Source organism: Carcharhinus amblyrhynchos, chromosome 30 (assembly GCF_965287045.1).
Source record: "Carcharhinus amblyrhynchos chromosome 30, sCarAmb.v2.hapA, whole genome shotgun sequence".
Lineage (NCBI taxonomy): Eukaryota > Metazoa > Chordata > Chondrichthyes > Carcharhiniformes > Carcharhinidae > Carcharhinus > Carcharhinus amblyrhynchos.
Window position 1 is genome coordinate 16,983,581 of NC_137353.1, and position 14,641 is coordinate 16,998,221.

The 14,641-nt window shown below is 44.3% G+C and overlaps 1 protein-coding gene across 6 annotated transcripts in view; it reads right to left on the minus strand.

The window, feature by feature from the left end:
* Positions 1–5,597: 5,597 nt before the first annotated feature.
* The window catches only part of slc45a1 (solute carrier family 45 member 1), a 37,257-nt gene continuing 28,213 nt past the window's right edge, over positions 5,598–14,641 (minus strand). For 5 of the 6 annotated variants that reach the window (XM_080215021.1, XM_080215017.1, XM_080215018.1 and 2 more), the window contains exons 8-9: positions 8,753–8,958; positions 5,598–7,682 (exon numbers count right to left, since the gene is read on the minus strand). In XM_080215021.1, the coding sequence (XP_080071147.1) occupies positions 7,419–7,682; positions 8,753–8,958 (470 nt within the window). In that variant the 3' untranslated portion in view covers positions 5,598–7,418. The remainder of the gene's footprint in view (positions 7,683–8,752; positions 8,959–14,641) is intronic. The other variant, XM_080215022.1, reaches the window with a different exon arrangement.

Consider the following 14,641-nt stretch of genomic DNA (forward strand, 5'->3'; position numbering starts at 1 on the left):
GCTGAACACCAATATATGGAACATGGGTCACGGAACATATGTTTGCACAATATGAATGTAATAAACATGGCTGTATCGATTTTTTGTTGCTGTTCTGCAGTCTTTACTTGGCTCCAGTATAGCGATTAATTCCTAATTACTATTTGAAATGGCCTAGCAAGCCAATACTTGAATCAAACTTGAACAACGAGGGATGGACAAAAGCTGCCAGCATCTGGAGTATAAATGGACTCACACATGCATTGTTTTCCACACTTAGTTTCATTGTTTTGAAAAAGTATTTTAAAGAAAATGTTCCTGGTGGAAAATTCTTGTTACTTATGAAAGCAAAAATGGTCCTTTCATGGTGCTACAGATTCAATTAATTCAACAAATTTCCTTAAATTTGTAGTCGCAATGAAAAATTAGCAACAGATCAAACACTGTTGCTGCTGCTGCTGCTGGTGCCCTGGACATGAATATCAGTGAGAGTCAGCATCATCAGGAGAGGAGGAGAGTTGAACCCCAGTGATGGTCAGGACCTTCAGGAGAGGAGCTGAACCCCAGTGAGAGTCAGCACCTTCAGGAGAGGAGCTGAACCCCAGTGAGAGTCAGCACCTTCAGGAGAGGAGCTGAACCCCAGTGAGAGTCAGCACCTTCAGGAGAGGGACTGAACCCCAGTGAGAGTCAGCACCTTCAGGAGAGGGACTGAACCCCAGTGAGAGTCAGCACCTTCAGGAGAGGGACTGAACCCCAGTGATAGTCAGGACCTTCAGGAGAGGGACTGAACCCCAGTGAGAGTCAGCACCTTCAGGAGAGGGACTGAACCCCAGTGATAGTCAGGACCTTCAGGAGAGGAACTGAACCCCAGTGAGAGTCAGCACCTTCAGGAGAGGGACTGAACCCCAGTGAGAGTCAGCATCTTCAGGAGAGGGACTGAACCCCAGTGAGAGTCAGCACCTTCAGGAGAGGAGCTGAACCCCAGTGAGAGTCAGGACCTTCAGGAGAGGAGCTGAACCCCAGTGAGGGTCAGCACCTTCAAGAGAGGGACTGAACCCCAGTGAGAGTCAGCGCCTTCAAGAGAGGGACTGAACCCCAGTGAGAGTCAGCGCCTTCAGGAGAGGGACTGAACCCCAGTGAGAGTCAGCACCTTCAGGAGAGGGACTGAACCCCAGTGAGAGTCAGCACCTTCAGGAGAGGGACTGAACCCCAGTGAGAGTCAGCACCTTCAGGAGAGGAGCTGAACCCCAGTGAGAGTCAGGACCTTCAGGAGAGGAGCTGAACCCCAGTGAGGGTCAGCACCTTCAAGAGAGGGACTGAACCCCAGTGAGAGTCAGCACGTTCAGGAGAGGGACTGAACCCCAGTGAGAGTCAGCACCTTCAGGAGAGGGACTGAACCCCAGTGAGAGTCAGCACCTTCAGGAGAGGAGCTGAACCCCAGTGAGAGTCAGCACCTTCAGGAGAGGGACTGAACCCCAGTGAGAGTCAGCACCTTCAGGAGAGGAGCTGAACCCCAGTGAGAGTCAGCACCTTCAGGAGAGGGACTGAACCCCAGTGATAGTCAGCACCTTCAGGAGAGGAGCTTAACCCCAGTGAGAGTCAGCACCTTCAGGGGAACCCGCTATCAAAAGCTAAGAGTAAATCTGCTTTTTGGGTGGGTCTCTTCGGAAAAATAAGAGTGTGTTTTTCTATCAAGTGCTAAATTTACAACTGCGTCTAATTATCCCAAGTTGTGGTCGATCACACAGGAGATTGCCAATTAACAATACTGATTCTCCATGATTAAAGGTGCTTTCATCTTAGCATTAATATTGTACATTTAACGTGATAAAATGTCCTAAGGTGCTTCTCAAAGCATTTTAAAAATGACTCTGAGCCATGTAAACAGATATTTGAGGTGACCAAAAGTTTGATCACGAGGTAGGTTTAAGGAATGTCTTAAAGAAGAAAAACATTGTTGAGGGAAAGAGATGTAGTGAGGGAATACCAGAGCTTGGGGCCTGAGTAACTGAAGGTTTGACCACCCATGGTGAAGCAAACAAAATTGGGCATTTTTTAGAGACCAGAATTAGAGGAGTTCAAATATCTCAGGGAGTTATGGGCCAGGAGAAGGTACAGAGATAGGAGAAGCAAAGTCATGGAAGAATTTGAAAACAAGGATGGGAATTTTAAAACAAGATATTGCAGATAGTAGATCAGCAGGCAAAGGGATGAGACGTGAACAAATCTTAGTGCAAGTTAAAAGACAGGTAGCAGAGTTTTGGATGATATAAGGTTTACAGGGGGGAGAATGTGGGAGTTAAGCTGGGAGTACATTGAAATAGTCAATCCTAGAGCAAATGAAGACATGGATAAAGGTTTCAGCAGCAGATGAGCTGGGACAGGGGTGAAGTAGGGTGGTGTTACGCAAGTGAAAATAGGCAATCGTGATGGCACAAATTTGAAAACAAGCTTGATCTGGCAGAATAGGAAATCCTAGCAGTTAAACTCTGATGTTGTGGAAAGTGAACAAATGACAACAGATCTAAATATTCATCAAACAACCACCATGAATTGATAGGAATTTTAAATCAACACATTAATGTTTTATTTTGTTTTCACTCTACTCTCCTGAAGGTGCTGACTCTCACTGGGGTTCAGTTCCTCTTCTAAAGGTGCTGACTCTTATTGGGGTTCAGTCCCTCTCCTGAAGGTGCTGACTCTCACTGGGGTTCAGTCCCTCTCCTGAAGGTGTTGACTCTCACTGGGGTTCAGTCCCTCTCCTGAAGGTGCTGACCCTCACTGGGGTTCAGCTCCTCTCCTGAAGGTGCTGACTCTCACTGGGGTTCAGCTCCTCTCCTGAAGGTGCTGACTCTCACTGGGGTTCAGTCCCTCTCCTGAAGGTGCTGACTCTCACTGGGGTTCAGCTCTTCTTCTGATATTGTTGAATCTCACTAACGTCAAGACCCCTTGCACTCCTGAAATCCTGATCATTTTGAATACCTCTATTAAATCCCCCTTCTTTGCTCTGAGGTGAACATCCCCAGATTCCCTCGTCATTCAACGGACTGAAGTCTGATATCTATAGTATGATTCTGATATTGTTTGGCCTTTTATTTCTCTACCAACTTAGGTCTATCATTGAGAAAAGTAACAAAGTTGGTCAACTCTGCCCCTGCCTCTGTTATCTAGATCACGGACTATCCCACTGAGGGCATTATCACCAGGTTCCCAGGCATTAGAATGGTGATGACAGTGGCCTGTAACATGGGAGTTCTCCACTATCTGTACACAACTGATCAAGAAAGAAAGGAGATGCGGTACATTGTCCTCAAGCTATAAGTGTATTATGGAATATGGAGAAATGTCAGACAATTAGGATTAAAAGTAATGTTGTCAGAACTAATAAAAGTGACAGAAAACATCATGATTTGATTTTGATTTATTTATTATTGTCACGTATTCGTTTCCAATGAAAAGTATTGTTTCTTGAATACTATACAGACAAAAACATACCGTTCACAGAAAAGGAAATGAGACAGTGCAGAATGTAGTGTTACAGTCATAGGTAGGGTGTAGAGAAAGATCAACTTAATGCAAGGTGAGCCTATTCAGAAGTCTGACAGCAGCAGGGAAGAAGCTGTTCTTGAGTGGGTTGGTACGTGATCTCAAACTTTGGTATCTTTTTCCCGAAGGAAGAAAATTGAAGAGAAAATATCTGGGGTGCATGGGGTCCTTAATTATGCTGGCTGCTTTGCCGAGGCAGCGGGAAGTGTAGACAGAGTCAATGGATGGGAGGCTGGTTTGCGTGATAGTTTGGGCTACATTCATGATCTTTTGTAGTTCCTTATAGTATTGGGCATACCAAGCTGTGATACAACTACAAAGAATGCTTTCTATAGTACATCTGTAAAAGTTGGTGAGAGTCGTAGCCAAATTTCCCTAGTCTTCTAAGAAAGTAGAGGCATTGGTGGGCTTTCTTAACTACAGTGTCAGCATGGGGGGACCAGGACAGGTTGTTGGTGATCTGGGCACCTAAAAACTTGAAGGTCTCGACCCTTTCTACTTCATTCTCGTTGATGTAGACAGCGGCATGTTTTCCATTACGCTTCCTGATGTCGATGACAATCTTCTTCATTTTGTTGACATTAGGGAGAGCTTATTGTTGCCGCATCAGTTCACCAGATTCTCTATCTCATTCCTGTACTCTGCCTCGTCATTGTTTGAGATCCAACCCATTACGGTGGTGTCATCAGCAAACTTGAAAATCAAATTGGAGGGGAATTTGGCCACACAGTCATGTGTATAAGGAGTATGGTAGGGGGCTGAGGACGCAGCCTTGTGGGGCACCAGTGTTGCGGATGATCATGGAGGAAGTGAACGCTTACTGGTTGTGGTCTGTGAGTTAGGAAGTTCAGGATCCAGTCGCAGAGGGAAGTGCCGAGGCCCAGGCCACAGAGTTTGGAGATGAGTTTCGTGGGAATAATAGTGTTGAAAGCTGAGCTGTAGTCAATAAATAGGAATCTGACATAGGTGTCCTTGTTATCTAGATGTTCCAAGGTTGAGTGCAGGGCCAGGGAAATAGCATCTGCTGTGGACCTGTTGCAGCAGTAGGCAAACTGTAGTGGATCCAGTTAGTCCGGGAGGCTGGAATTGATTCATGCCATGACTAACCTTTCAAAGCACTTCATAATGATGGATGTCAGAGCCACTGACCCTTTCCCCCTTTCCTTTTTGGAAATTGGTGAATTATCTTGTTTACTGTTTTGTAAATTGCAACCAAAACTCTGGAGCTACCAGGGATCATCGTCAAAGCAAACTGGTTGATATCAACTGACTGTGAGGTTAATCACCAGAGAGGTGTATCTCCAGCACCCTCTGGTGTCCAAATGCTGCATTGAGGAAGAGTTTCAAAGTGTGCAACTTGACCTCAATAATCTGCAAGCACAAATCTCAGCATAAAGAGACCAAAGCTCCTTTGTCTGATCCTAGGGTGAATTGACAGTGATTCAGGCTGTGGTGTGAAGCAGAAGATTTGCGTTGGACCAGTATAAGAAATCAGTGCAAATCACTTTAGTGAGCAAATCACCCTCAATGGGCATCGCATTCGAGATCAGATTCTCAACCCAATATCTATATCCTAACTGGTTAATAATCAGGGGCAAGAACCCTGGCTGATTACATAATTAATCATAAAATCCCGATAGTGCAGGAGGAGACCATTTGGCCAATCAAGTCTGCGCCAACAATAATTCCAACTAGGCCCCATCTCCATAGCCCCACATATTTGCCTCACTAATCCTCCTAACATACACATCCCTAAGAGACAATTTAACATGGCTAATCAACCTAACCTGCATATCTTTGGACTGTGGGAGGAAACCGGAGCACCTGAAAGTAACCCATGCAGACACAAGGAGAATGCGCAAATGTCATGCATACAGTGACACAAGCCAGGAATCAAACCCAGATCCCTGGAGCTGTGAGGCTGCAGTGTTAACCACTATGCCACTTCTAAAAGCACTAAGAAAAATCATAGTGCTACAGAGATCAACTCAGTCAACACAGACCAGGGATTGAAACCGGGGAGTGCATGGTTCATATGGCTCTGTAAAAAGAAATGAATTAGAGAACAACAGTTTGTATAAGGTCTTTTTTAATTTAATTTTTTTAACCAAGGTACTATGTCATTCATATTCAAGTCAAATACCTTTTACAAGTGCAGTTGGCTCCAATCTAACAGGTAGCGCAGTCGTACATTTATGGACAATCTTTTGTATTTCTTATTAAAACCATGAGGGTGATGTGGAATCATATGGTAAATGTGAAGGACAGTGTTAGCTGCTCCTACCCTGTGCAATAACTTTAATACATCTACACAAAGGGGGTGAGGGGGGGTTGAGGAAGAGGAGGAGGAGGAAGAGGAGGTCAATCAATCCCCAAAGCAATCCAATCAGTTTCCCTGTGTGACCCTCATTCTCCTCTGGCTTTATCATCCCAAGAAAGTTGTACTGGGAGGCAATGAATATTGGCACACTCTCTAATTCAAGAGGTTCACATTCTACTCCCTGCACCAGTAATAGGGAAGTACACTCTGTGACCGGCCCCCACTCCCGCCGTAAGAGGGGAAACTGTGAAACTATGCTCACAAGAAGTGGCTGAGTATAGGTAAGCTTAATTTATTATTTGTAGCATCAGCAGGAACCTGTGCTGTATCTTTGTGAGTGTCTGATGGGGCAGTATAGACAGACATTTACTCTGTTTAATTCATGCTGCACGTGCCCTGGTAGCTAAGGTACATATGCATGAAGTCATTACCTGTAGATACATACTGACAGTACACATGTATTTCAATGTATTTGCAGTGCTGCTTATTTTAAAAATGATTGCAGCTTGTTTAAACGTTAGATTTCTTTAGCATTAATAGTGTGGGGATAAATCATCATGATCATTCCCCTCCCCCTCCTAGATATGTTCTCTGGACATTCTCCCACACACCTACTGAAATAGTCACTGTTAATGGTACTGAGCAACTTTGAAGTAGCTGAATGTTGACAGTCTACCGGCTCACAGAGAGCACCAGTGATCCTGCCCTCACCCAATGTCCCAATGTCCAGTTCTAGTCAATGGATAACAATCATTAAGTGGGAGCCTTCTCTGACCCAGGGCACTGATTGAGGCCAATAGTAACTACTGTTGCCACTCAGTTAAGATGAAGCCTGGGTTGTTCCTCTTCTAGGTGTTCAGTGAGTCAAACTGGATAAACTTCAGGAACTGCTTAATCGTTATTCCAAATTCAGCACCATTGTAAGTTTTTCTCATAGTTCGCTGGACACAGTAAGGAAAAAACTCTGAGTCCTTGCACAGGCTGAGAAATCTTGCATAACATAGCCTAGTATTGAAAATTTCTGAGGTGCACTACCATCTGATATGAAGATTCACTGAACTGTTTCCGTTGAAAACATTTCATACCACCATTTTTAAACTCTACCAGAATCCCAGCACTTTCCATCATGTTCACTTTGAGAAAGAGCCACTATTTTAGGAAATGTAAAGTGAGTTTTTAATGATTGGATATGAAACAGGGACATACTACCACCTCAATACTTGATTGACTTCATGTTGGAAACATGACATCTCTTCCATGACTAGCATGTGGCTGGGGCCTCACATTAACCTTCTCACACATGTCTGAATGGAGTGGAACCATATCACTTGCAACCCATGCATGTTACTGGCACTAATTAACTAATTAGCAGTGCTTTTATTTTTTTTTATATATATATTTATTTATATATTTATATCTGAGAGGTACCAGCACCAATAAAAAAAAGGAAATAATCTTCATTGCTTTTGTTCCTGTCTGAGGAATGAAGACTTGAGGTTGTGGGATCTTGGGGAAAGTGGGAATATTCAAGTTGTTTTGGGAACTAGTTCTTGAATAGGTTGAACTCATAGAGTCAGACGTTCAAGAGGAGGGGAGTCTGCTCCTCACCATTATCATCGGGAGGGATCTCATAAATCACAAACAGAGAAGAGTACAAGCACCCGATGAATGAGGTCAGACTGGCAAAGTACATCACTCCATTGGCACTGCCTACAACTGACGTTAGTGGGCCCATCACTATGGAAACGATGATCTGTGCAAGGAAGTACTGGCAACTCAGGAGTGAAATGTCCACACCCATCCCCCGCTTGGTTCCATTCACATTCGGTCCTACAAACTAGACAGAAATAACAACCGTTATATTGTGTGTTAGAGAAAGGTATCTATTAGTATTCAGTGTCATTACACGTGATCAATGACACAACTCATTAAACAAGGAGCTTTGATAACCTTTAAACACGCTAGTTAATGTTCTGCATATCAAGCTGAAGGTGAATTAAACACGTAATTTCAGAAGACCCCATGGAGGATTTTCATGAGTCGATAGGATGGAAACGGAGGTGGGCTGATACTTAATTTCATGCTGCCAGCCGATTTGCCAGATTACTGGCACCCATCTCACCCATTGTTTTGGGTAAGGCTTCTTGGCAGCAGACTGGGGATGGGGGCCAGCACTCCCGCAGGACTTGGAAGCCCACTTACATGGTCTTGGTTGCAGCCATAGACCACGCTATGGGGGCAGAGGTGGGCTTCCCTTCCACAATGGCCCATCAACTATGATAATTTTTTGTTCAAATTTTTAAAATGCTAAGAAGGCAACTCAAGACGAAAGCGCATCTCTCTCGTCATCTTTCTCCCTTACCTGTAGAACAGGCTGCAGTTCCTTAAATGCTGAAGGTCCTCCTTTTGGAGCCTGCTTCCTGGCCACTAATTGGCCAATCAAAGCAAAATTGAGGTTAGTTAACTGTTTCCAACCCACATTTTTTCCCAATGTCAGAGTTCTGCCACAAAATGCAAATTCCTGGCCCCTGAGTCAGCATCAAAGAATTTCAGGTCTGGTATGACTTAAGTTGAATGCAATGTAACACTACGTCTACACTGTCCCATCAAACACTTTCAAGACAGCCACAGAATGAGTTAGATATATGGTAAAGCTCCTTCTACATTGTCTTAAACACTCCCAGGACAGGTACAGAGGAGCAGAATGGAGAGAACAAGCCACTTTCTTCCTGACAGTTCCAGTCTGAAACTGTTCAAGGTAGTAGAACCTAAAATGACTCCCAAAATTTCCCCTTTTCCCCCGAATGTTCCACAATCTCGAGATACTCAAGTTGCCAGTTAGATGCTATTTTCTTGTAAGTGTATAAATTGTTAAATTTTAGTGTACAGCTTTTGTTGTGTTTATACCTTTTTGCTCTGATAGTATTCACACAGCAGGGAGTAGGGTAGAGTGCAAAGTGAAGAAAACAGCACCCCGTATGTAACACAGAGCGATAAAAGAACATAGCTGTTTCTGGACAGAGTGGCAATGCCAGTGCCAATTCCAAAAGACAGGTAGCCAAAGAAGTAGAGAGTTCGGATACTGAAATGTTCTTCCAGCTTCTCCAGGAGTGCTGTAGAAAATAAGAAACAGGTGATAGAATACTAGTGACACAGAAGCTGATGGTCATGGTTCAGATACATTGGGTTTCATATTTTAGATGGTAGTTTATTGGTGGTTTTGTGCTGAATACTCTGTGTCAGATGGTAGTGCAAAAGTAAAATATTGCAAGAGGTTAAATTCTGAATAAGAACAGAAAATGCTGGCAATATATCGGTGTAGAGAGAAAGTTAATTTTTATGTAATTACAACTCATTAGGTAACAGTGTACTGGATCCTTGTGTGTTGTTTGGAGGCATGTTTGGTAACAGTGTGTTGGGTGGCAGCGTGTTGGGTGGCAGCGTGTTGGGTGGCAGCGTGTTGGGTGGCAGCGTGTTGGGTGGCAGCGTGTTGGGTGGCAGCGTGTTGGGTGGCAGCGGGTTGGGGGGCAGTGGGTTGGGTGCCAGCATGTTGGGGGGCAGCATGTTGGGAAGCAGTGGGTTGGGGGGGGGCAACGTGTTGGGGGGCAAGGGTTGGGTGGCAGCGTGTTGGATGGCAGCGTGTAGGGGGCATAATGTGTTGGGGGACAGCGTGCTGGGTGGCAGCGTGCTGGGTGGCAGCGTGTTAGGTAGTTCATCATCAGGTGATGATTCAACATCCTGTCCACACTTTCACTACTTTCACCAGTGTCAATCTGAAGGGCTCAGTATCTAACTTCAATGTTAAATTCTTCAAATGTTGGCAGATTCTCAGTGACTAACTGGTGGTACACTGACAATTCTTAATGGGTACCTAGGGGAATGTAGAGGATCTTCAGTCGGTAACTGGGGTGTAAATCAGTTGCCTAATGAGGTACTGGAATTAAGACATGAATAGGGAATTATTTTTCAAAAATACACTCGTTGAAAGAATGATACTTGAATTTAACTCCATATTTTGAAGCAAATATCAGTTTCTGAAAGAGATTCTGTTTCTATTTCCCTGAGTTTCAGATCATGTTTATTGTCATATTCAATTCTACAGTTAAATGTGTTTTGCAATCTCTGTACCGAGACAGAGCTGTGGGGTGTGACTGGCCAATTGAGAATTATCCTTTGCGGTGCCCTCACAGCCCGTGTACGTCAATGAGGCTGATACAAAAATAGGATAATGTTGAAAATCTTAAATGCAAACAGAAATGTTTGGAAATTCACAGTAGTTCTACCAGCATCTGAAAGAGAAAAGACAGGTTTGAACATGTTGGATAGAAATCTTTATCCCAGGAAACATAGATTTCCAGATGTTCCTTCCATGTGAGTCCAGGTTTTCTATTTTTTTCTGTTTTCATATAGAAATCTCTAAGGCAAAGCCTTACTATCAGAGTTACATTTTCACCAAGCTAAACACAAGCATCCGGCCCACAATAAACATGGCCATCCAGCCCAGGGGCCAACATAGCCCCCAACTCACAATAATCATGGCCCCCAGCCCACAGCAGACATGACCACCACACCCACACCAGACATAGTCATCCAGCCCACATTAAGCATGGGCACCCAGTGGGCATAGTAAACATGCCCAACCCCCCAGCCCACAGCAGAAGACATGACCACCACACCCACACTGGATATAGCTATCGAGCCCTCATTAAGCATGGGCACTCAGTCCACAATAAACATGGCCGCCAGCCTACAGCAGACATGCTTAACTTTAAGACATGGCAGGTGAGTGGAAGTGTGACCTGTTATATGTGGGAAGTCATGAACCATACCGGCATCCTAGATGACCACATGTGCAGGAAGTGCTCTCAACTGCAGAAACCTGAGCTCTGGGTTTCAGAGCTTGAGCAGCGGCTAGAGACATTGTGGCACATCTGCAAAGCTGATAGTTACGTCGATGGCACATTTAGAGAGGTGGTCACACTGCAACTCAAGGGACTGCAGGAAAGGCAGTCCAAGAAAAACAGGCAGGTAGTACAGGAGTCCCTGGTGTCCTGCTCGCAAATTGGTTTTCCAGTTTGGAAGCTGATGAGGGCACTGGTTCCTCAAGGGAGTGAAGTGAGAGCCAAGCTTTTGGCCTGACTGTACATGATGGGAGGAAGAGTGACAATGATACTGGATTCACTAATTAGGGGAACAGAAAGATGTTTCTGTGGCTGCAGTCTCTAGGGTGGTGTGTTGTTTCCCTGGGGCCAGAGTCAGGGATGTCACTGACTGGGTGCAGGGCATCCTAAAAGGGGAGGGTGATAAGCAGGAAGTCATGGTGTACGTCGGCACTAACAACATAGGTAGAATGGAGTATGGGAACTTAAGAGTTCAGGGAGCTGAACAGCAGATTAAAAAGCAGGACCTCAAAGGTAGTAATGTCTGGATTACTCCTAGAGCCACATGCTAGCAAGCACAGCAATAGGGGAACAGGGCAAATGAATGCATGTTCCTAGCATTGGTGCAGGAGGGAGAGTTTTAGGTTCTTGACTCACTGGTATCATTTCTGGAGAACAGAATGGTCTGCACCTGATCCAGAATGGAACCAATATCCTTGTGGGTGGGTTTTTTAGTGCTGTCGGGAGGAGTTTAAACTAGTTTGGTGAGGTAAGGGACACAGAATATTATTACAACAGGGACACAGCATACTATAGTAAAGGAATAAAGGTAGAGGGTGTTCAGTCATGTTGAGTTCCAAAGGAGTAAGGCAAAGCTGGATGGCTTTTACTTTAATGCTATGAATATTATAGGGAAGACTGATGAGTTAAGGGCACGAATTGACACATGGAATTTTGATATTGTTGCCATCACAGAGACATGATTGAAGGAGAGGGAGGACTGGTAACTCAGCATTCCGGGATATAGGATCTTTAGCCAAGATAGGGGAGATGTAATAAAGGAGGTGGTGTCACATTATTAATTAAGGAGTTAGTTACAGCAGTGAAGAGGGACAATATCTTGGAAGGGTTTTCAATTGAGGCTCGTGGGTAGAGTTTAGGAATAAAAATTATCAGTCATATTGCTGGGAATGTATTACAGACTCCCAGTCATCGGGCAATAGATATGTAGAGAGTTCACTGAGGTGTGCAAAATTAATAATAGTGTAATTATATTGGGGGATTTCAACTTACCCAACATTAATTGGGATAGTCATAGTGTAGCGGGTTTAGAGGGGCAAATTTCTTGAAATGTATTCAGGAGAGCTTTTTATGTCAGTATATAGAAAGTCAAACAAGGGGCGGCATCATGCTGGATCTAATTCTGGGGAACAAAGTCAGATAAGTGTTTGATGTGGCAGTGAGGAAGCATTTTAGTGATAGCGATCATAACACAGTACAATTTAAGTTTGTTATGGAAAAAGGAAAAGATGTTCTGCAAAAAATGGTTTTGGTTTGGGGGGGAAGGCAGATTTTATTAGAATAAGTCAGGAACTGGACAAAGTAGACTGGAGAAAGCTTCTTGTGGGAAAATTTACAGTTGAGCAATGGTTGTTCAGAGTTCAAAAAAAATGGGTAGAGTACAGGCCCAACATATTCCTTTTAGGGTGAAATGTAGGAGCAGCAAGCCCAGAGAACCCTGGATGTCTAGGAATACCCAGGATTGGATAAGAAAGAAAAGAGAAGTTTTTAGCAGGTATAAAGGGAGAAAATCAGCGGAAGCCTTAGTGGAGTATAGAAAGTGTGGGGGGGAGTTAAGAAATTAATCAGGAGAGCAAAGTTGTGGTATGAAAAAGGACTGGCGAGTAGGATTAGGGAGAATCCCAAGATATTCTATGAGTATATTAAGGGGAAGAGGATAACCAGATAAAGAGTAGGACCCATTCGGAGTTGTGCATGGAGCTGTAGGATGTTAAATGAGTACTTCACATCTATCTTTACCCACGAGGAGGAGGATGTAGGTTCAGAATTTGGGAAGAAGGGCTGTGAGATTCTTGAACAGTTTGACATAGGGAGTGAAGAGGTATTGGAAGTTTTGACAGGCTTAAAAGCGGACTGATCCTCAGGTCCAGATGAATTTCCAGGCTGTTGTGGGAGGCAAGAGAGGAAATTACAGTGCTCTGATGGCCGAGATAAACCAGAGAATTACAGAGTGGTGAGTCTCACATCAGCGGTAGGGAAACGACTGGAGAAAATTCTGAAGGACAAAATTAACTTCCACTTGGAGAGGCAAGGTTTGATCAGGGATAGTCAACATGGCTTTGTCAGAAAGTGGTCATTCCTAAGAAATTTGATTGAACTTTTTGAGGTGGTGACTGGTTGTGTATTTGAGAGTAGTGTAATTGATGTAGTTTATATAAAGAACAAAGAACAAACACAGCACGGGAAACAGGCCCTTTGGCTCAACGAGCCCGCGCCGCCATTTCAACATTGTGAGTCCCCTCTCCACCTGTGACCCTTGTCTATGCTTACGGCACTCCACATTGGAAACTAGATTGAGGGGAGACTAATTTAGGGACAATTTGTTACACCAATCAGCCTAAGAGCACATCTTTGGGGTGTGGGAGGAAACCGGAGCACCCGGAGAAAATCCACGCAAGCATGGGGAGAATGCGCAAACTCCCACAGACACTGACCCAAATCCATGTATCTGCACAGCAAACAGTGACAGTCACTGAACTGTCATGTTGCCCAGCATCTGGTCCAGTTTAAGCGTACACTAACAACGTGAAGCACTAAGCTACTCTCGAAAACATCCAAGAGCAGCCCTCGTACGACGCATCGTGTGTATGCCCCTTGTTGGACAACAAGGCGGACTGAAGCACCTGTGGATTAAAAGAGAAAAACATCAATAACATGCACATCCTTATACAAACATTCAAGGGAATCCCCAGAAGCTCAAAAGTAAAACAAGTGAGCCAGAAAATATGTTGGAAGGTCCATTGGAATCAATTGATTCCCAGGGACATCCCAAGGCTCCTGAACCTATTTAGAACAGTCTCCTATATCCCTCCATCTCCATCCTGCTCATGTGCCTATCTAAGTAACTCTTAGTTAAGTAAACAACTCCACCTTGCTTGGCAGAGCATTCCATACCCCCACAACCCTCTGTGTGAAAAACCTCCCTCTAACATCTGAATTATACCTCGCCCCCCTCACCCTAAGCCCGTGGCCCCTCGTAATGTGTGTTTTCAATCTAGGAAAAAGCTTACCACTGTTTACTCTATCTAAAGCCTTCATATCTTATATACCTCTATTAGATCTCCCCTCATATGTGTTATGATGAGCCATGGGGAATCACTGATAGATCTCCACAAGGGATTCGTGGAATACAAGCTCCCTTATTGAGCGAGTGGAGGCTCGCCCAATGAGAAATAGACAACGGGGGCTTATAGATCTGCTGCTCAACCCAGACCAGTGTTGTAGGTCCTGAGGTGTTTACTATCCAGCTGTAAGTCATGGGTTTGGCCCTTCCTTTTGGTACACAGTAAAGGGTCTCTGGTGACGACAAAACTGATGTCTGGGTACAACATGAATTTCAGCAAAGCCTTTGACAAGTCCCATATGGGAGACTGATAAAGATGGTAAAAGCGCACCAGATCCAGGGTAATTTAGCAAGATCGATCCAAACCTTGATTAGTGGTATGAGACAGAGGGTGGTGGTAGAAGGCTGCTTGTGTGATTGGAGATCGGTGTCCAGTGGTGGTTCCTTATCGTTTGTGATATATATAAATTTTATAGAAGATGGGAGCATGGTTAGCTCAGCTGGCTAGACAGCTGGTTTGTGATGCAGAGCAATGCCAATAATGCGGATTCA